At 41.8% G+C, this 22,605-nt stretch overlaps 1 protein-coding gene across 16 annotated transcripts in view; it reads left to right on the plus strand.

Moving 5' to 3' along the window:
* The window catches only part of DOCK9 (dedicator of cytokinesis 9), a 306,369-nt gene that overhangs the window by 278,476 nt on the left and 5,288 nt on the right, over positions 1-22,605 (plus strand). For all 16 annotated transcript variants that reach the window (XM_030922003.1, XM_030922011.1, XM_030922008.1 and 13 more), the window contains 5 exons: positions 9,189-9,311; positions 10,020-10,133; positions 11,682-11,828; positions 16,211-16,421; positions 20,937-21,127. In XM_030922003.1, coding sequence (XP_030777863.1) covers positions 9,189-9,311; positions 10,020-10,133; positions 11,682-11,828; positions 16,211-16,421; positions 20,937-21,127 — 786 coding nt within the window. The remainder of the gene's footprint in view (positions 1-9,188; positions 9,312-10,019; positions 10,134-11,681; positions 11,829-16,210; positions 16,422-20,936; positions 21,128-22,605) is intronic.

Raw genomic sequence — 22,605 nt, forward strand, 5'->3', positions numbered from 1 at the left:
CATTTTTAAAAGCTTCCTTGATAGCTTATGAACTTGTTGCGCTGAGTTCCTTTTATTGTAACATATTTTTTTAATATTAAAAATATAAATATATTATAAAATATTTTCCCCCAGCCAATTATTACTTAGCAGTTCTTTGCATATGTCAACAATATGGGAAAAAAATATCTTGGAATTTAAATTGTAAGCAAAGTGGTAAAACCATCAGGCACTCCATATGACTGCCCTATAAGGTTACCACTATCTGACCATTGTTCTGGTTTTCAGGTGCAATGATTGCTGAGAACGTTATTCATATATGCTCCAATGTTTAGTTATTGTGTCTTGGTCATTGTGACTGTATAATTTTGTATTGATGTATGGTCTCTCAAACTTAACTGCCGGTGATTACCAGTTCTTTCTATTCAAAGAATTGTTACTTGATGCAGAAGCTGTAAAGGATTAGGTATAGAGTTGACATTAACTAGAATAATTTAGCTTACTAAATTAGGATTTAATGTTCAGCAATCCACACTCTACTTTTATGAGAGACTGACTTATTTTTTAATATAAAAGCTATTTTTAGTTTGTTATTGGGTAAAATCTGTGCTAACTCTGCTTTTTATAATATATAATACCATTTATTTACAATAATAAGTGATATTTGGACCGATCAACCATAGAATTTGAACTGCCTCTGAGTCAGAAAAGAAGACAAAATAATGTTCAGTAGAGTATAAAACTTAATGATTTGTTATTTCCTAATTCTTGATAACCATCAAATTGTGAGACTTATTTCATAATGACTTACTAAGCTCTATTCACTTTGTCAGACTTTCCTATTTCCCAGCCATTCTGGGGACTCTCCGTTGTTGAAGCCCATCTTTTTTTTTTTTTTTTTTTTTTTTACCAAATATAACAGGTTCCCCCATAATGAACTCAATTATCTGTATCATATGGTACATACATATATATCAATACTTATATGCCACTTAAATTCAGGTTTCATTGTTATTAAACTATTCACTTGTTTATAACTTGACTACACAATAGTAAAAATAGCATGTATTTAAATCATAGTTTAGGCTAGATGTGGTGGCTCACACCTGTTATCCCAGCGCTTTGGAAGGCCAAGGCTGGAGGATCATGTGAACCCAGGAGTTCAAGACCAGGCTGGGAAACATAGTGAGACCCTATCCCTACCAAAAAAAATATATATTAGCTGGGTGTATTAGTCTGTTCTCACGCTGCTATAAAGAACTACCTGAGAATGGGTAATTTATATGGAAAAGAGGTTTAATTGACTCACAGTTCTGCAGGCTTAACAGGAAGCATGGCTAGGAGGCCTCAGGAAACTTACAATCATGGCAGAAGGTGAAGGGTCTTACATGTAAGACCTGTCTCAAAAAAAAAAAAGAAAAAACCCAAATCTTAGTCTATCAATTAAAAACATTTGGCCGGGCGCGGTGGCTCAAGCCTGTAATCCCAGCACTTTGGGAGGCCGAGACGGGCGGATCACGAGGTCAGGAGATCGAGACCATCCTGGCTAACACGGTGAAACCCCGTCTCTACTAAAAATACAAAAAACTAGCCGGGCGACGTGGCGGGCGCCTGTAGTCCCAGCTACTTGGGAGGCTGAGGCAGGAGAATGGCGTGAACCCGGGAGGCGGAGCTTGCAGTGAGCTGAGATCCGGCCACTGCACTCCAGCCTGGGCGGCAGAGCGAGACTCCGTCTCAAAAAAAAAAAAAAAAAAAAAAAAAAAAAAAAAACATTTGACTCAGGAAACCACCCATAAATTGTTTGACATATATTTAATAACTGACTAAATCTAGGGCTACTTAAAATATACCTGAAAGACTGCTGTATACAGATATCTTGCTTGGATACACAGACCATCATTTTAAAACCAAATAATAAGATCTTCCTTATATAATACCTTATTGTCTGTTGTGATAGTTGATGTATATCTACATATGTTTTTATGTCTCATAAAATTATCTACATTTGATTGTTTATGTTTGAGAAAGCTCCGAGTGTGCCAGTTCAGTGAACATACCCCTTCCCACCTCCACAGCCTCATTTCTTACCACTCTGAGATTTTAGATTCCAGGCCCTCAAACTTCATGGAAATCCTCCCGTGCTGTGCTGCCTTCACCCTCTTACCTTTGCTTGGGCTGTTCCTACAACCTGGGCTGTCTCCTCTCTTTTCCTTCTTATTCCCACTCCTGCCTTTCACTTTCCCCTGACTATCCCGGTGCTCTTTTCAGACCCAGCTGGTCATCACTCTCCTCAGCTTTCCATGCCTCGCCTTTCCTCCCCTGTCCCAGCTGGACAGATGCTGCTCCTTCCTGCCTCCCTGCACATTTCATTATCAGTACACTCACTGCCATCGTTTACCATCTCTTGCTGGACCTAGCTCCCACATGAGACTCCAGGGTCTAAGAGACAGGGAGTGTTTCTTCAACTGACTGATCTTTCTTCACCTGACCTCCTCACTACCGCCCAGGGACTCACTGACTACTCATTAAATGAATCAGTACCCACTGCTCTCCAGTCAGAGTGCCTGCCCCTGCGACTTGCAGTTTGGGCATGTATTTGAATTCATTGGGTTTTCCTCTGTCCTCCGTGTCTTGCCATGTATATCACGTCTCTTCTGGTTGGTGGTCTTGAGCCTCTAGTATGTCAGTTCTGGCTGCTCTGAGGATGACCGTGTGTGTCTTTCAGGAAGCAAATTTCATTCATGACACACAGCCTAACAGACCATCCAAAACCTGCCCTTCACATTTGGAAAAAAGTCTGTTGAGTAATTTTTATAAATTATAGAAACTTAATTGTATTTATATAGACTTGTGTTACAACCCCAGTGTCAAGCAGTGTGCCTTGCATGTAGTAGATGCTTGGTAAAACATTTGAACAAATGATACACTAGATGGATGACTCAATGATGTGGTGGTGAGGGTGCATAGTCGTAACTTTGGTAACTCTTTGAGAATACGTTTTCATTTTTAATGAGATTGCATTAAAATTGATCCAGATTCTTATTATGCTATAACTGGTATGGCGAGGAGTTAAGACTCTTTACGTCTCCGATCTGATTCACAATGGACAGGGTGTCATTTAGATTTACATCTAGTGTGAGGACCATGGCTTACTAGTTATAGTAACTAGTAAGTTACATGGTTATAGTTTTCCACAAAACTTTACATTCCTTGGCTGGCTCATGCCTGTAATCCCAGCACTTTGGGAGTTCAAGGCAGGTGGATCACGAGGTCAGGAGATCAAGACCATCCTGGCTAACATGGTGAAACCCCGTCTCTACTAAAAATACAAAAAAATTAGCCAGGCGTGGTGGCGGGCACCTGTAGTCCCAGCTACTCAGGAGGCTGAGACAGGAGAATGGCGTGAACCCGGGAAGTGGAGGTTGCAGTGAGCCTAGATTGTGCCACTGTACTCCAGCCTGGGCAACAGAGTGAGACTCCGTCTCAAAAACCAAAGAACAAAAACAAACAAACAAAATAACTTTACATTTTTCTTTGAAAAGGCCCAATGATGAGAACCAAAGGGGCCAAATGATTAGTCTGTAAGTAAACCTAAGGATAGTTTTAAAATGGGAAAAGTTCCATGCCCTTGATGGTTTCGTTATCAGAAGGATGCCTTGTTATACAATGTGTCTTCCCCATGGGAAGTTAGGTCCCCTTAGAATTCTTCCATCTCTACTGCAGTCCCACAACACCGCTGAGAGTAAAGATAATAAATACACACTGGCAGTGTCTTTGACCTAAGATATGCCAGAAATGCAAGGCTTTGGTAAAGGGAATCTTAGCATATTTCCTTACAGACAAGGACAGCTATTATTATCTAGTAAATATCATTAATATTACTAAGAAAAGTACACATTGACTCACTCATCCAATAGATACTGACTGCCTGATGTGTATGAGACACTGTGGGATTACATAGATTATATAGCCTAGTAAAAAATAAGGTTATTTTATTTTATTTTATTTTATTTTGAGACAGGATCTGACTGTCACCCAGGCTGGACTGCAGTGGTGCGATCTCGGTTCACTGTAACCTCCTCCTCCTGGGCTGAAGTCATTCTCCCACCTCAGCCTCCCAAGTACCTGGGGGACTACAGGCATGCACTGTCACACCCAGCTAATTTTTTTGTATTTTTTATAGAGATGGGATTTCACTATGTTGCTGAGGCTTGTCTTGAACTCCTGAGCTCAAATATCCGCCCACCTTGCCTTCCCAAAGTGCTAGGATTATAGGTGTGAGCCACTGTGCCTGGCCTAAGGTTTTTTAAAAAAATTAATACAAAGTAGAAAGTGATGATAGTGGCCAGGCACAGTGGCTCACACCTGTACTCCCAACACTTTGGGAGGCAGAAACTGGAGGATTGCTTGAGCCCAGGAGTTTGAAACCAGCCTGGGAAACATAGGGAGACCCTGTCTCTACAAAAAAAGTTTAAAACAAACTTAGCTGGTCATGGTGGCATGCACCTGTAGTCCCAGCTACCCAAGAGGCTGAGGCCGGAGGATCGCTTGAGCCTGGGAGGTCAAGGCTGCAGTGAACCATGATCATCGTGCCACTGGACTCCAGCCTGGGCAATAGAGCAAGACCTTCTCAAAAAAGAAAAGAAAGAAAGTGATGATTGTAATAGAACAGGCTTATTTAATTAGCCTGTGAATTAACATGCAGAATTTGCAGTTTTCAGACCATTTTGATTGGTAAAGTTTTATGTGATCTTCACAAACACCAATTTAGGTTAGACCTGTAATACATTCTGTGGTTTTACAAATATGAAGAAATACATATATTGATAATGTTTATTGATAATTTTTATGCTTTTATCTAGCTTTCTATAATCAGAGAACCATGAAAAGAATCATAAAATTTGTTATGGTTAGTACGGATAGATTTTCCATTGGAAAAGATTTGAGACAAAACTAAGAGTGGCATACATCTGGCCAGGCGTAGTGGCTCACGCCTGTAGTCCCAGCACTTTGGGAGGCCAAGGTGGGTGGATCACTTGAGGCTAGCAGTTCGAGACTAGCCTGGCCAACATGATGAAACCTCGTCTGTACCAAAAAATACAAAAATTAGCTGGGTGTGGTGGCACATGCCTGTAATCCCAGCTACTTGGGAGGCTAAGGCAGGAGAATCACTTGAATCCGGGAGGCGGAGGTTGCAGTGAGCCAAGATTGCACCACTGCACTCCAGTCTGGGCAACAGAATGAGACTTTAGTCTCAAAAAAAACAAAAAACAAAAACAAAAACAAAAACAAAAAAACATACATCTTTATAATACAGGTACAAAGGAAAAGAGTTGGTGTGAAAACCGTTTCTGATTTCTTCGTGTCTTTTGCTGCTATGGTGGTTACTACTTGTATCTGGATTTATGAGACCTGCAATAAAAGCAGGAGAAAACTGATGGACCTTTTAATAAGCACCAGTACAGAGTTTGGTCACACAAATGACACTTTTATGACTCGTGTGCTATAAATATGACATAGGAGGTAAATGGTCTTGCTTAGATAGCGTTTTCTGGTAAATTGATTCACAACTGCTTTAAAAATGTTTATTTACCTTGAATCTGTAAACTTTGTAGGCATTAGTCCTGTAGTGAAACATTAGGGCTGGTAATGAAAAACACAGGCCTTGCTCTTCATTTACAATATTGTGAAGGATATACACATTTTCAAATGCAACTATAAGATCCTTAATAAAATATTAGTAAATTGAAAGCTGGGCGTGGTGGCTCATGCCTGTAATCTCAGCACTTTGGGAAGCTGAGGTGGGTGGATCACCTGAGGTCAGGAATTCAAGACCAGCCTGACTAACATGGAGAAACCCTATCTCTACTAAAAATACAAAAAAGTAGCCATCAAGACCAGCCTGACTAACATGGAGAAACCCTATCTCTACTAAAAATACAAAAAAGTAGCCAGGCATGGTGGCGCATGCCTGTAATCCCAGCTACTTGGAAGGCTGAGGCAGGAGAATCGCTTGAACCTGGGAGGCAGAGGTTGCAGTGAGCCAAGATTGCGCCGTTGCACTGCAGCCTAGGCAACAAGAGTGGAACTCTGTCTCAAAAAAAAAAAAAAGAAAGAAAGAAAAAAAAGTGTGTGTGTGTATATATATATGTATGTATGTATGTAAATTGAATCTAGCAATACATAAATGCATCATGACCACGTAGGGTTTATTCTGGGAGTGCATAGTTGGCTCTGCATTGAAAAGCCAATCAAATTAATTCATCATCACATCAACAGAATAAATAGGAAAAACCATATGATTTTGTCAGTAGATGCATAAAGAGTATTTGACAACCTTCAACATCTATTCATAATTTAAAAAAGATAACTAGGAATAGAAGGAACTTCCTTAGCCTGAAAACAAAAAGACTGTCTACAAAAAACCTATAGCTAGCATCATATTTAATTGTGAAAGACTGACTGCTTTGCCCTAAAATTGGGAACAAGACCATAATACCTGCTTTACTGACTATTCAATGTCATGCTGGAGGTTCTAGCCAGTGTAGTAAGGCAAGAAAAAGAAATAAATCTTTTCATATTCACATAAGACATAGTTCTAAGGAGAAAATCCCAAAGAACTTGGAAAATAAGCTACTAAAACTGTTAAGTCAGTTTAGCAAGATCACAGGATATAAGATTAGTATACAAAAATTAACCTTCTTCCTTCTTATACTATGGTTTTACTATATAGTTCATGATTATTTAATATAATTTTGAGAAACAAATAAGCTGGATGATATTTAATCTTATTCTAAAAAGCACTTTCCTTTAAAATGATCAAGAAAATTTTAAAACAGTGCTATTTACAGTAGCATAAAAAATATCCTGTGGTTTGGCACAAGGATGGAGACATATATCAATAGAACAAAGCAGAGAGTCCAGAAATGGACCCACATACTTGTTATCCGTTGATTTTTGACAGAGGTTCAAAGGCAATCCAAGAGAAAGCATAGCCTCTCATCAGATGGTATTGAAACAATTGGCTATACATATGCACGAAAGAACCTTGACACCTCATTAGAAAATAACCCCAAATGGATCATAGTCTAAAATGTAAAATGTAAAACCATAAGACTTCTGGAAGAAGACATAAGAGAAAATCTTTGTGAACCTGGGTTAGATAAATATTTAACTATAACATATAAAGCACAATCCAGAAAATAAAAACTCGATACATCAAACTTTGTAAAATTAAAAACTTTGGCTCTTTAATGGACACTGTTAAGAAGACCTAGACATAGGCTGGGCACTATGGCACACGCCTGTAATCCCAGCACTTTGGGAGGCCGAGGCTTATCACATGAGGGCAGGAGTTCAAGACCAGCCTTGCCAGCATGGCAAAACCCCATCTCTACTAAAAATACAAAAAATGAGTTGGGCGTGGTGGTGCACACCTGTAATCTCAGTTACTGGGGAGGCGGAGGTTACAGTGAGCCAAGATCATGCTGCTGTACCCCAGCCTAGGCAACAGAGCAAGACCCAGTCTCAAAAAAAGCTAAAATAAATTTTAAATTAAAAAAAAAAAAAAACCCTAGAGACAAACCACAGATTGGGAGAAATAGTTACAAATCACATATCTGGTAAAGGACTTTTATCCACAGTATATAAAGAACTCTCAAAATTCAATAATAAAATAAGCAATCCAGTAGACAAATGAGCAAAAGATTTGAATAGACACTTTACCAAAGCTATATATTATACAGCAAATTAAAATTAATTCAGCATCATTAATGAAACCCCTCTAAAATGGGCTTAAACATTAGAGGTCAAGTATTGGATCCCACTAGGAAATGCCACGGAGAGATTAACATCAATCAGTCCAAACCTTTAACAGAGTTATTCATGACACGATCACTTTGCTGGGCAGCAGAAGGGAGGCCCTTCACTCTGCTACTAAGGCAGACAGGCCCCCTTCCATGGCCATGAGAGGAATGCCAGCTCAGCCAAGCTACAGTCTGGTGGGAGCATTTCTTCAAATTCCAAGCTGGGGTCCTAAAATTAACCCTGATTGGCCTGCTTATGTCACATGTCCACCCATGATGAAGTAATGCCTGTGGCCAGGAAATAGATTTGTGCTAATTAGTGTAAGTCCAGGCCACAATTTTTTCTTTTTTTTTTTTTTTTTATTATGCTTTAAGTTTTAGGGTACATGTGCACAATGTGCAGGTTTGTTACATATGTATACTTGTGCCATGTTGGTGTGCTGCACCCATCAACTCGTCAGCTCCCATCAACTGGTCATTTACATCAGGTATAACTCCCAATGCCATCCCTCCCCCCTCTCCCTCCCCACAATAGGCCCCATTAGTGTGTGTGATGTTCCCATTCCCATGTCCACGTGATCTCATTGTTCAATTCCCACCTATGAGTGAGAACATGTGGTGTTTGGTTTTCTGTTCTTGCGATAGCTTGCTGAGAGTGATGGTTTCCAGCTGCATCCATGTGCCTACAAAGGACATGAACTCATCCTTTTTTATGACTGCATAGTATTCCATGGTGTATATGTGCCACATTTTCTTAATCCAGTCTGTCACTGATGGACATTTGGGTCGATTCCAAGTCTTTGCTATTGTGAATAGTGCTGCAATAAACATATGTGTGCATCAGGCCACAATTCTTGAGCCATGGGTAGTGTTAACTTCCTCCAAAGTTCAAGTGCTTTAGTGGAAGCAGAGTAACTACCCAAACTTCAATTGGTAGAAATTTCCAAGGTGAAGCAGGCATGGTGCCCACCACACTCCATCACTAAATCACTCTAACTTGTGTTAAAGTCATGCTTAGTAATGCTCCATGTCTTAGCATTGTCATTGTTCCTCAGAAAAGAAAAATTGCTAGATGGCATTTATTAAGATGACTAGGAACAAAAATTGAGAGTCCCTGTGATGGTATCAGTGTCAGTTTTTCCATGTATTACGCAGTTGTGCAGGGTGATCCTATTTCGTTTTTGCTTGTGACCATGACTAAAAAAATGCCTCCCTAAAAAAAACTGTGGTGATGAAAAAATGGCTCCCTAAAAAAGAATGTTATAAGTGTGGAAGTGAGTGTTGACACATGTCTGTTGTGAAAAGTTCCTCCTCGCAGTCTTAGCATTTAGCATTCTGCAAGGGGTGCCATGTCGCATTCCCGGTAACACTCTTCTCTGGCTGCTGGCCCTCCTCTTTGATCAGGACGTGCTGATGGAGCTCCTTGAGCAGTGCGCAGATGGACTCTGGAAAGCCGAGCGCTATGAGCTCATCGCCGACATCTACAAACTCATCATCCCCATTTATGAGAAGCGGAGGGATTTTGAGGTATGGGAGTGCCTTTTTGTTTTTTTCCTATTTGAGAGCATGACGCTGTGACATATACCCAGACATGCGCATATGCAAGAGAGGAAGCAGGTACAGGCCAGTGATCAGCAGGGGAGTCTCTGACCCTCCACATTACGCTGAAGGTGGTGGCCAGTCATCATCACCAAATAGTCATCGGGTATCACCCAGACCTGGGCCCCGCCTCTGTGGAGACCCCCCCACATCTCAAAGTACAGGGTAACCACCTGGCACTCCACTTTTGAAAGGCTGCCATGAACAGAGTTTTGTGATCACCAAGTGTCCCCTTTCTCAGAACTCTTCCTTACTCCACCTGCGTGACAAATGGTGTCCCTTCCGCCCATCCTCGGCTTGGGAAGTCATCCAGTTTCTCTAGGCATATCAAATGGAGCAGGAAAAGCAAAGGCCAGGAATCACGTTGGGGAACCATCTCTGACATCGCACCTTAACTTGAAAACAGGGTTTGCTTACTATAATGTGGAAATGTGATGGGTCCTCACATGTGGGCTGGCCTTTGGGTAGGAAGCGTTACCATTCATTAATGATCACTACAAGCAGCGCAGCCAGGATGTGCGTGAGTGTAGTTTTATTCACGTTCAAGGACTTTCACCTCCATTATCACATTTGTTATTTTAAAATCGATTCTCCTGTTTGCACATGGGAAGAAATGGGCTTTGTTCTGCTTTCCAGAGGCTGGCCCATCTGTATGACACGCTGCACCGGGCCTACAGCAAAGTGACCGAGGTCATGCACTCAGGCCGCAGGCTGCTGGGGACCTACTTCCGGGTAGCCTTCTTCGGGCAGGTGAGCCTCCTGTCTGTTCTGCAGTGTCCTAAGTCCTTTAAGAAAAAAAAAAAAAAAAACTATAATAAAGTTATATCTTATAAATTATCTGTTTTCTGCAAATGCTAATTTGATGAATTTGTCATATTTAGTATGATTCTTATCTTCCTCAGTAGTAAACTTTCTGCTTTTTTTCTTTCTTCCTGTCTTTTCTTTATTACTTTCTTAAGGCAGCGGTAAGTTCTTCCTCCATAAGACATTCTTAGCCACATCTTTGGTACTTCAGTGTGGTTTGCAAGTTTCCTTTTTAAGTCTGTATGTATATCTGTCTAGTCATTACAAACTCCAAAAAAATTAACATTTTATTCCATTTACAGAAATAAATCACCTGTTTTCTTATACATCTATATTGCATGTTTTAAACCAAAATTAAGACTTTCTGGTGTCCTTTGTGCCTGTGCATCTTTATCTTTTGTAATATCATATCTCCACAAGTATATTTACAATTACAGTATTTCAGAAACCCTATAGAAAAGGATTTATCTAAATTTAACTTAAATCTTAACCTTCAAGTCTCTAACATTATTAAATGGTATAAATTATAATACATGTATTTAGGGCGTGTGGTTTTCTATGAGCATTATATAACCTTCAATTTATTCTGTTATTGTCTTTTATAACTTTATAGCAATACCAGTTTACAGACAGTGAAACAGATGTGGAGGTAATTACAGTAAATGCCTAAAAAGCAAGTAATATAGTGAAATTACTGCATCTAAACTCCTAGTTTGATGTGGATGTTTTTTGTTTCATGTTAGCCTGCATTTTTTTTTTTTTTTTTTTTTACTGTTTTGTGCACCATTTTCTCTCTCTTAATTTAGATGAGAAACTTTAAAAATTTTTCTTTTAAACATTAACCCCAGTTGGACTTTTTAATTTTCAACCTTTTTCACTTCCCATGCAATTCTAAGCCTTGTAGTCAAACATGATTGGTGCTAAAACAGATGATGACTGGTGAGATGAAAATATTTTCTGATATTGAGCCAAAGGTCTTTAATATTTTTTTCTCATCGGTAAAGCAAAATACAATTTATACAAGCTTTACATAACTTTTACTAAACCTACTCCAGACCCCGAAACGCTTCAGTTCATGCCATAAAATCCTGTGTGCATGGGAGCCGTCAGGAGAAGGGAGGCATGTCCACTTCCAAGCCTGCCTGTTGCGGGCTGCTCATCATTTTCTAGTGAGTTCTGCTTCTTGGGAAAGTGAAACAGGCTTGACTCCCATTAGACTTCCCTGGGACAGCACAGTCTTGTATCCAAAATCTCTCATTTCACTCAACACTTAATGACTGCGTTCTTGAATAAGTTTGCAACTTTGTGTTTTTCCTTTATCTTTGCACCTAGACTTCATGTTATTACCATTTCCTTTCTCATTCAGAAAACCCCTTTAAGTAGGATCTTTAGACTCATTCCTTTTTTTTCCCTCTTGTAACAAAAGAACCCTCCCTAGGTGGTAAACCTTGGGCTTACATTCAGGGATAGCTCTAATTGTGCTTTATGTCACAGGGATTCTTTGAAGATGAAGATGGAAAGGAGTATATTTACAAGGAACCCAAACTCACACCGCTGTCGGAAATTTCTCAGAGACTCCTTAAACTGTACTCGGATAAATTTGGTTCTGAAAATGTCAAAATGATACAGGATTCTGGCAAGGTACTACCATGTTTGGATAAGTTTCATAGCAATGTAATGCTGTGATTGATTACATATTATATATATTTAAATGTACATAGAAAAAAACTCAAGAAAAATATTAAGGATGGTTGGCCGTGAGTGGCAGGTGTATTTTCTTCCTAATACCTTTAGCGCTTTCCATTACATGCTTGACATTAAAAAATCTTTATCGCCTAATTTTTAAAACATCTAATTTTACAAAATAATTAACATCTGATGGGATATGCCATTTTTAGTCCAGCTATTTAGAAACTCTGACAGAATGAGGCCCACGGCTCTGTTACTCACTGCACCTCTCCCTGCACATAGCACATGACTTGCCACTCTTGTCACTGATGGCTGGATGTAAGAACAGGTGAACAGATGGGTGGATGGGCAAATGGATACATAGACAGGCCAAGGAAATGAACTCACCAGCAGCATGACTGTGGGAACAGCAATCACTTTCTGCTTAGAGAGGCTGTCCTCTGGCATTCTGGTCTCATGAAGACCCTTTTGGAACCTGCACCTTTGTCCTGTACCTTTGTGTGTTCCACCCTCCTCAGGACATCTCCAGGAGGTTGGGTCTCCCTGTGCTTCCTGAAACTCAGGCAAAGATAGTGCCCCTGTTCTTTGTGTTAGAAATGCACCTCCTCCTCCGCTGTCACCAGTGATGAGCCCTGCCTCTTCCTAAAGACACCATTTTAGAGAGATCCTTAGTTCCTTTAGTTACAGGGTAAAACCCAAAATTGGGGTTCAGCCTGGAAGGCCCTATGGGTTCTTGGCTTTGCACAGAAGGAATTCAAGAGCAAGCTGACAGAGTAAAGTAAAAGCAAGTTTATTAAGAAAGTAAAGGACTGAAAGAATGACCACTCCACAGGCAGAACAGTGGCATGGGCTGCTTGACCAAGTAAACGTATGATTATTTCTTGATTAGATGCTAAACATGGGGTGGATTATTCATGAGTTTTCCAGGAAAGAGGCAGAGAATTCCCAGAACTGAGGGTTCTCCCCCTTTCAGAGCATAGAGAGTAACTTCCAGGTGTTGGCTCAGTGTTTGTAAACTGTCATGGCGCTGGTGGGAGTGTCTTGTAGTATGGTAATGCATTATAATTAGTGTATAATGAGCAGTGAGGACAACCAGAGGTCGCTTTCATTGCCATCTTGATTTGGATGGGTTTTGGCCGGCTTCTTTACCACATCTCATTTTATCAGTGGGGTCTTTGTGACCTGTACCTTGCAAAACCAGTCCTACCGACCTCCTGTCTTACTTCTTTCCTGAGCCCTCTTTTGGAGTCCTCAGTACTGGAATCTGTTTCTTTGGGACCCATCATTTTCTCCCGAGAAGAATCCTCAGTTCTCCTGCCCAGCTGGGTAGGGATCTGGGGAGGGGACCGCAGGGGAGGAGTACACATCGGACTGCTGGATTCCAGATGCAGAAGCACCCGCCCTTGCCCACTCGGTACCTTGCCTACATTGCACTGAGCCTAGTGGACCCACTCAGTGTTTGTCCAGACCAGTTTTTTCAGAGAACGACCTCTGCTCTCTTGTACCGTGGAGCTAGGGAAGGGAACCTGGAATTCCCAACTCCAGATGGAGACTTCGGGCCACTTTCCCCATTTTGTGCCCTTCATCTCACTCAGTCTCTCGAATTGCTTCAAGGGTAAGCCTCCGCTGGCTTCTGGGGGCTGCACTGACTCACTTCTGTTACCCACTTCATTGGAACGTGGATTAGGTTTCTCTGCTTTGCTGAGTTGGGTAGAACGCCTCAATGTGCCTGTCCTCCAAAAATTCATTAACAAGTCTCCTCCACTGCTGTCTTCTGTCCCCATCCCTGGATCCATGCAGGTTAATTCCTAACTGTCGCACCCAGTCCTGGAGGGACTTTTTTAAAAGAGTTGCACAAAGGAAAAAGGATGAACACATATGGGTCCATTTTTAACCAGAAACCCTGACTCAACCTTATTATGACCCCCTTGCTTCATAGACCAAATTACTCTGGTCTAATTTGCCTCTTTCTCTGAAACCGAAACCTTTGTCTGGATCAAGTGGTTGCTTTAACCTGACAGCCTTTTCTCCAGATTCTCAGTCATTCTCCTTCCCCTTTAAGTAGGAGGCAGCAGCTGGATCATCTCCTCCACCAAGCACCAGTCCTCCCTTCCTGTCCTGATACACATGTCCAGCCCAGAAAGCAAAACGTAGGGAAACACCACTGAAACATGGGCAAGACAGCTTCACTCCCACTGCCTTTAAATTATTTCTGCTAAAGAAAGTTAAGTTTTGGGCCGGGCGCCGGTGGCTTACGCCTGTAATTCCAGCACTTTGGGAGGCCGAGGCAGGTGGATCACGAGGTCAGGAGGTCAAGACCATCCTGGTGAACACGGTGAAACCCCATCTCTACTAAAAATACAAAAAAACTAGCCGGGCGTGGCGGCGGGCGCCTGTAGTCCCAGCTACTCAGGAGGCTGAGGCAGGAGAACGGCGTGAACCTGGAAGGTGGAGCTTGCAGTGAGCTGAGATCACGCCACTGCACTCCAGCCTGGGCAAAAGTGTGAGACTCCGTCTCAAAAAAAAAAAAAAAAAGTTAAGTTTTAATAGGTTTGGATACAATTAGAATGAATGGTCAAATGGCTTTTTCTAAAATACAAATAATAACTTTTTTTTTTTTTTTTTTTTTTTTTTTTGAGATGGAGTCTCACTCTGTCACCCAGGCTGGAGTGCAGTGGTGCGATCTTGGCTCACTGTAATCTCTGCCTCCCAGGTCCAAGAGATTCTCGTGCCTCACCCTCCCGAGTAGCTGGGATTACAGGAGTGCACCACCACACCTGGCTAATTTTTTTTATTTTTGGTAGAGACAGGGTTTCACCATGTTGGCCAGGCTGTTCTCCAACTCCTGACCTCAAGTGACCTGCCTGCATCGGCCTCCCAAAGTGCTAGGATTACAGGTGTGAGCCACCGAGTCTGGCCCAAATAATAACTTTCTAGGACTTTATGTATTTTCTTCTAAAGTTTCAGGCACTTTTCCATCTGTTTTTCATTTTTCTTCACAATCATCTCTGTTTTGAGAACAGTTCTCTTTTGTTTGCTGCCTTATACCAGTATGGCTCCATGTTCTCTGCACAGTCATTTCTTTTGTGTCCCTTTTTATTGCTCTAGAAGGTTAAATACATTAAAATGTGCAAAATTGATTTGTCTTCCTAGTGAATTAACTTTTGTTTCTGCATAGGAAATGCCTATATTTAATTCTCTATCATGTCACAGAAATGAGAGTACCACCAATTCTAGCAGTGTGGTTTTAAAAGCATTTATGTGTTGAACAGAAACTAAATTTATCATTAGAATAGTCTAGATTAATCGGAACCTGTACTAAATTAATTAATCTGCAGCTGTTTGCATCTAATCTCAGCTGTCTATAGAGTAATGATAATTTGGAGGCCTAGCTTCCAAACATTATTCCTAAAATAAACATATGCCTCTCTAAGCCAAATATACTAAAAATGCAGTTTAAGAAACAATCAGGGAAATCCAGACTGGAGGTCATTCAATGAGAAAACCAGCAGTTTGGGAGGCCAAGGCGGGCGGATCACTTGAGGTCGGGAGTTCGAGACCAGCCTGACCAACATGGAGAAACCTCATCTCTACTAAAAATACAAAATTAGCCGGGTGTGGTGGCACACACCTGTAGTCCCACCTACTCAGGAGGCTGAAGCAGGAGAATCACTTGAACACAGGAGGCAGAAGTTGCAGTGAGCTGAGATCATGCCATTGCACTCCAGCCTGGGCAACAAGAGTAAAACTCTGTCTCAAAAAAAAAAAAATTAATTAATTAATTAATTCAATATTATAGGAAAAATGAATGATAGGGAATTCTTCTAAATTAAACATGACTAGGGACATAACAACTAAATGTAAAGTGTGATTGTTGATTAGATTCTGATCCAAACACAAATATCTATAACTAACATTCTGGAGACATTTGAGAAAATGGTAATATAGACTGGGTATTGGATGGTATTAGGGAATCAGTGTTAATTTGGGTAGGCATGACAACATATTGTGGTTATAGAGGCAAATGTCCTCATTTTTAGGAGAAGCTGACTATAGTATCCTGATGTGTTCTGCTTACTTTGAAATGGTTCCACTGGAAAGAAAAGTCTATATGTTTGTGTGTGTGCACATACATAGGTGTATGTATATGTATATTTGACACAAATAGAGCAAACTGCTAGCAGTTGTTGATCCAAGTGGTGGATATGTGGATGTTTGTTGTACTCTTTTCTCCATTATATTTACTAATAAAATGTTGGAAAATACCACGTAGGTAAGGACTGAGCAATTCCTTCACGGAGTACCAATCTTCCATTGTGCTGTTTCAATTAAAGGTCAACCCTAAGGATCTGGATTCCAAGTATGCCTACATCCAGGTGACTCACGTCATCCCCTTCTTTGACGAAAAAGAGTTGCAAGAAAGGAAAACAGAGTTTGAGAGATCCCACAACATCCGCCGCTTCATGTTTGAGATGCCGTTTACGCAGACCGGGAAGAGGCAGGGCGGAGTGGAAGAGCAGTGCAAACGGCGCACCATCCTGACAGGTATGGGCCCCAGAAGCCTCATGGACACCAGCCTGGACGCCTCGCCGAAGAGCTGTCCAGAGGGATTCAGAAGCTTCAGGACTAGAAGGGCCTTTCGAGCTCAGTTAGCCACCACCACACCCATTTCAGTTTCCCATTTATCTAGTGCTTCCTTTTGAATACTTGGGATGTTTTTCTGTTGACACTTCCTTATTCCACAAGACCAGAAGTTCATGTCCAATTGAAGGTCACTTACCCTTCTGAGAGTCTGATGAAAATGGCAGGCCTTATGTGCCCAGATGCTTTTGCACACAGTCTAAGGTGACTTATGGACTCCAGGTCCAGCAGCCACACCCAGTCCTGGAGGGACCCATCTCACACACCTGTCTCAGGTTCTAGCATGGACCTGCTCAGCAGTCTCAGGCTGTGAGTAAATGGGATGTGAGCTTGGATCGCCCCACATCATTGCCCCTGGGGGCTGGCCAGCTGCCACTTGAATGCCTCCTCTGCCAGGAAGCTCACTGCATTCAGTGGCTGTCCACAAGTTCAGCTTAGGCAGTTCTCACTAATCTCTTTGTCACTGTTGAGCCAGTGATAACCCACTCTGGGAAATGTGTTTTGCATCATCTCCCAGCCCCTGGCAAGTGTCCAGTCATCCTCGGGTGATTTTTACCTTCTGTGGGAGAGGTTGACCCATCCATGCCTCGTTAGGGTCAGCAACATCACTGGGGTAACCTAACATAAAATGCTTCCTTGACCAAGAAATATCAGTGGGAGGGCCGTTCAGAATGCCAGGTGTGCGAGTTTTCACCACACGTCTTCCAAAGAGTGGCCCTAGTTAAGTCATACCAGGAAAGGGCCTGCTTCCCGGAAGTTGGGGTTGTTGAGTTTCCGTCTGGGCAATAATATGCACTATCATGATGAGCGGAAGGAGCTGTGGAGATGCTGCACCCAGGAGCTTATCAGCTCTCACCTGCGAAGTGGATGCTTTAAAAAGGCAGATTGGATGGCGTGGGGTTTATATCTCAGTAAAGCTGTTACCAAAAAAAAAAAATACAGGGTTTTATGAATTAGCCAGGACAACATATTGCAGGGAGCTTTTCACACTCCCTATGAGGGAAATGAGATAAAAGTTAAAACAAAACAAATAAAACAAAACAAACAAAACTGTGTTCTTAAAGTGTCCCTACTCCTGCTTTTAAGAAGATAGCATATGTAAAGCACAAATGATATTATCCTCACAAACATCACCCCACCCCAAATAATTATTTTTTAATTTAATTTTTATTAATTTAATTAAATTATTAATTTATTTTAATTTTTAAATTTTAATTCAATGCACACATCAGCAGCAAATTCTCATTAAGCAAGATAACTGCTCTTTGAGACGGAATCACTTTATGAGAATCACCAGCTTACAGTGTTTATGGCTCAGCTGTGATGACTTTCCTTCTGACCCGCTAAGTCAGTGGTTATCAAAGGTTGGTCCAGGACCAGCAGCATCAGCACCCCCAGGGAACTTGTTAGAGATGGAAGTTCCAGGTCCCCACCTCCGAAACTGCTGGATCAGAAACTCTGGGGGCGGGGCCAGCTCTTTGTGTTCAGCAAGCCCTCCCGGTGATCCTGGTGCACGCTCAGATTAGAGAACTGCTGACTGTAATAAACCTAGTTCACTGCTGAGTCAGGGTCAGGAGTTTTGGGTATGGTTATTGTTAAGGCAGTGTACTGATTCATAAACGTTCATGACGATAGGCTGTTTTCCCAGGGCACATTTCTCCATCGTTTTGTTAGGGACTACTTTTGATTAGATAAAGCAAATGAGCAACGCTCTGTATCTGCAGGAACAAGGGGACAGAGAGTGCGCTGCAGAGAGAGGTGGGGCACACACCTGTGTTGTTGGCTTAGGGATTGCCGTCCACAGCTGTGGGTTGAGACAGCCTACGCAGCGGCGACGCTGTCCTGGGGGTCCTGTAGGCCTGGGTCACAGCCTCACTGTGTGACCTTGGGCAGGTCATGCTTCCTCTCTATGCCTTAGTTTCCTCATCTGCAAAATGCGAGTTAGGACATTCATCTCATTATATTGTCATAACTTTGTAAACAGTAAGCAGCAGAGGAAAGAAAGTTCTTCATTTTTTGCTAGATTTCATCCACTGTTGAGCTAGATACACACACCAGGGCGTTCTGAAGGCTGGACCTGAGGGTTTTCCCTCAAGTTATCAACCCCTCAGGTTCCTCTTCCATTGCATTGCTTCGTACCTAACCTTTGGCCTTCCAAAGGTCAAAGGGAGCCCAGGCCTTCCCTGCCCTCTGCACCAGGAAAAGGCTCACCTTCCTGGGTAGTTCGTAGTCAGCTGACTGTAACTGTGCGATCATTTGATAAACCTCATGATCACCCTCCAGCCTCCTTCAGTGGAAATTTCCGAGCCTGTCCCAAAGAAGAGGGGTGGGGAGAAGCCTCCCTGCCTTCTTTCATGGAACTTCTGCCAAGGAGTTTCTTCCCAGTCACTATTCCAGAGTCTTCCAAACCTGGGTTAGCCTCTGGCCCTCCACCTTCTATTCAAGACACACAGACCAGCAGTCACCATACTCATCACTGGGTCTGCCCTGGCCTCCTTTCTAAAGGGCTGGCTCAGTCAGTCACCTAATTGTCCACCTTCCAGAGCCAGGTTGGACTCTGATGCAGTCATTTGGGCAGTAATGCATTCATTCATTCATTCAACAAAATGTATTACACTCTGACACTGTTCCCATTGGCACGCTAATGAAACACATCTGTGGACCTGTGCAGCTGGCATTCTAGCCAGAGGAGACAGACGATAAACAGTACCCAGATGAGTAAATATACCTCTGGTGGAACGTGATCTGTCTTCCAGAGAAAGCAAAAGGAGACTGGGAACCTGGAGTTGACCTCCTTCCTCAGAAACAGGAAGGCAACCCCACTCCTCCCCTGCAGCATAGCCCTCTGTCCAATTACAAGCAGGCCTCTGCCAGCGCTCCCTCCCTGGCTAGGGAGCAGCCAGGCTGAGTCCTCGCCATCGTGCCAGGGAGCTTTATGGATCCCCGGTGCTACCACTTAAAATCTGTGACACCAAGTCAGGAATCCTTCACCTCTCACTGATAAAACATTGTGAAAAGGCAGCAGGCCTGTAAGTATGTGACCAATGAGGCTGCCTCAGGGCAGACATGTTTTCCGCCTTTGTCTGGATGTTGGACGGCCCATCGGGGGCTCTGTGTTCCCAGGGGCTGGCCCTGTCTCCCGTCCTGTGGTGAGCCCTTCCCAAGTAAACTCTTCCCTAGCCACTTGCTAACTGGAGACCAGGACCACTCCCGCCTGACACTGGCTTGTTCAAAAAGAAAATAAGCTTTTAAGTACATATCTACGTATCTATTATTAAATATATATCAAGTGAATATTATAGCTATTTCTATATTATACAGAGCAGTAAGAAATGTGAAACAGCAAATCAGAACCTGCTGTTTTTCTGTTCATTTTTAAATTAACTCCTTTGTGTTCATGTTTAGGTATCTCATTATGATAAAGGAAAACAATATTAATCAGTTATTTTGGTTAAAAAATATACAAGAAAAAGTAAATACTTTTATTTTTATATCTTATTCATTGTTGTAAGTTTCAAAATACCTTTATTCGCACTACAGCTCCAAAAGTTTGTGAATTTCTGGTTCATGAAATCCTTTGCTTAGGAGTCTATTCTCTGTGTTTTTTTGGTTTGGGTTTTGGGGGAGTGGTTTTTGTTTTCTTTTTTGAGACAGGGTCTCACTCTGTAGCCCAGGCTGGAGTACAGTGGCGCAATCACAGCTCACTGCAGCCTTGACCTCCCGGGCTCAAGCCAGCCACGTCAGTTTTTGTAATTTTTACAAAATTACAAAAATTGGGTTTTTGCCATGTTGCCCAGGCTGGTCTCGAACTCCTGGGCTCATGTGATCTACCAGCCTCGGCCTCCCAAAGTGCTGGGATTACAGGCGTGAGCACCGTGCCCACCCTAGGAATATATTATTATTTCTTATTTTCTACTGATTTCTCAGATTTGTGCAAATTTAGCATGTGATTCAAAGTTATTCTATGGACAAAAATGAATTTTCTCAAGGATGTTTTTATGGAAATATTTCCTGGACTTAATCTGTTATGTAGTATCTCAAAATTGTTCAGTCTTTTTTATGTTGTCAAAGTCGTCTTATATCCACTAACTCATTCAGACCTCAGAGCTTCCAAGGAAGGTAGGGCATTCTGAGTGAGAAAATTGAGTGGGGAATGATCACCTGATTTATTTAAAGACACGCTTGTCACATTAAAAGGATAACAAGGACCCAACTCTCTTGACTTTATGAGATACCCGATTGTAAAGGAAGACAGTATTCTAGCTCCACCAGTTACTAGTATGTGTCTTTGGCAAGCTTTGAGTTCCTTGTTCTAAAATGTGAGGAATAATGACATCTGTAATCATTTCTGATGATAATCACCTCAGTAACACTAAAGCTCGCGCAAGCCGTGGAGTAATTCTGGGGCTCCCTCTGCAGCCATACACTGCTTTCCTTACGTGAAGAAGCGCATCCCTGTCATGTACCAGCACCACACTGACCTGAACCCCATCGAGGTGGCCATTGACGAGATGAGTAAGAAGGTGGCAGAGCTCCGGCAGCTGTGCTCCTCCGCCGAGGTGGACATGATCAAACTGCAGCTCAAGCTCCAGGGCAGCGTGAGTGTTCAGGTGAGCCAGGCACAGCAGGCCGGAGGGCGGCAGGGGAAGCCCTTGCCCCTGGGTGACTTGCGAGTCATTTCCACCAACAAGGTCTACTTGAGAGCCTCGGTTTACCAAGTGATCCCTGCTGCCTTCCCCCAACGTCTGTGACATTTCTCCTGATCTCAGAAGGGGAGGAAACCTCATGATCCCGACCCCCCCGCCCCATGAGGACTGACTGTCTGTGGGGACAAGCGCCAGGTCTCCATACACTACCCTGATTTGTCAGTATTTGGGGAATTCTGGGTGCCTGATTAGAAGCATCAAGACTCTTCTGAGTACAAAGAAGTGTGGAGAGCAGTAGGTTTTCCTATAAAACTGGTGTTTTCTGTTTTCTGTGAAAATTGTATCCAAAAAAGTACCTTAAGTTTTACTCTCTTAATGGTATCTTTTGATTAATGAATTCATTATTTTAATATAGCCCAGTCAATCAATTTTTTCTTTATTGGTAGCATTTTTATGTTCTCTTTAAGAAATCTGTGTCTACTCCAAGATTTCACAGATATTCTCCTAGGTTTTCCTCCTTTGCTCAGCATCCACATTTAGGTCTGCAGTCCATCTGGAACTGATTTTTGTATATGTTATAGTGTGAGGGTCAGGATATATTTTTTCCATATGACCTTCCAAGTGATGTACACAATTTATTGAAAAGATCATCTTTGATCTAGATACTAACATATATGTTCAGTTTGTGAAAATTCATCAAGCTATATACTTGTGATATATGCACTTTTCCATTTGTATATTATACTTTAATAAGAGGTTTTTAAAAAGTTATCTTTCTTACATACTTTCCTAGTTAATTGGTAAATGTTAAATCGCTTCCCTCCAGTAACAAGTATGACTCTTTACTTTCTTGGTATTTTTAAGTGTATATAGTTGAAGCACATGTTTGTTCATATGTATATATATATATGTGTGTGTGTGTATATATTTGTATATCCTATTATTTTATCTTTCAAGAAGGGTATGTTTATGAAAGTTACATGTAGATTATCATACATAGGTTTTGGTTTTTTTGGTTCATTTTCTGAAATTATATTTTGTCAACTTCCCATCAGATCCACACTAAAGAACCATGAGTTGTTGCCTATACAATTCAATAGACATTTTTGTGTCATTCACCACAAAAGCATTTACAGATGTTTTTAATCTCTTTCCTGATACTCTCAAAGACATATGTGCCAAATAAGTTAGCAAGTGAACATAAGTATTCCAGCAATGTGAGTGATTACGTAACAGGTCCAGAGGCCACAATTTTCTGTCGCTAAAAACAAAACCACTCAAGTGACATGATCTGGGAACATCCAGCCCCTATGGAAAGGCCACCAGACGGGTGTGGCACCAGTCCAGGCTAGGGATGGACCATTGAGCTTTCTAAAAGGCAAAATATGCCCTGCTAATTTGATGGTAACCTTAGCGTTTTAAATTCCCAATCATCTTAAAAA

Source organism: Rhinopithecus roxellana, chromosome 18 (assembly GCF_007565055.1).
Source record: "Rhinopithecus roxellana isolate Shanxi Qingling chromosome 18, ASM756505v1, whole genome shotgun sequence".
NCBI classification, from domain to species: Eukaryota; Metazoa; Chordata; class Mammalia; order Primates; family Cercopithecidae; genus Rhinopithecus; species Rhinopithecus roxellana.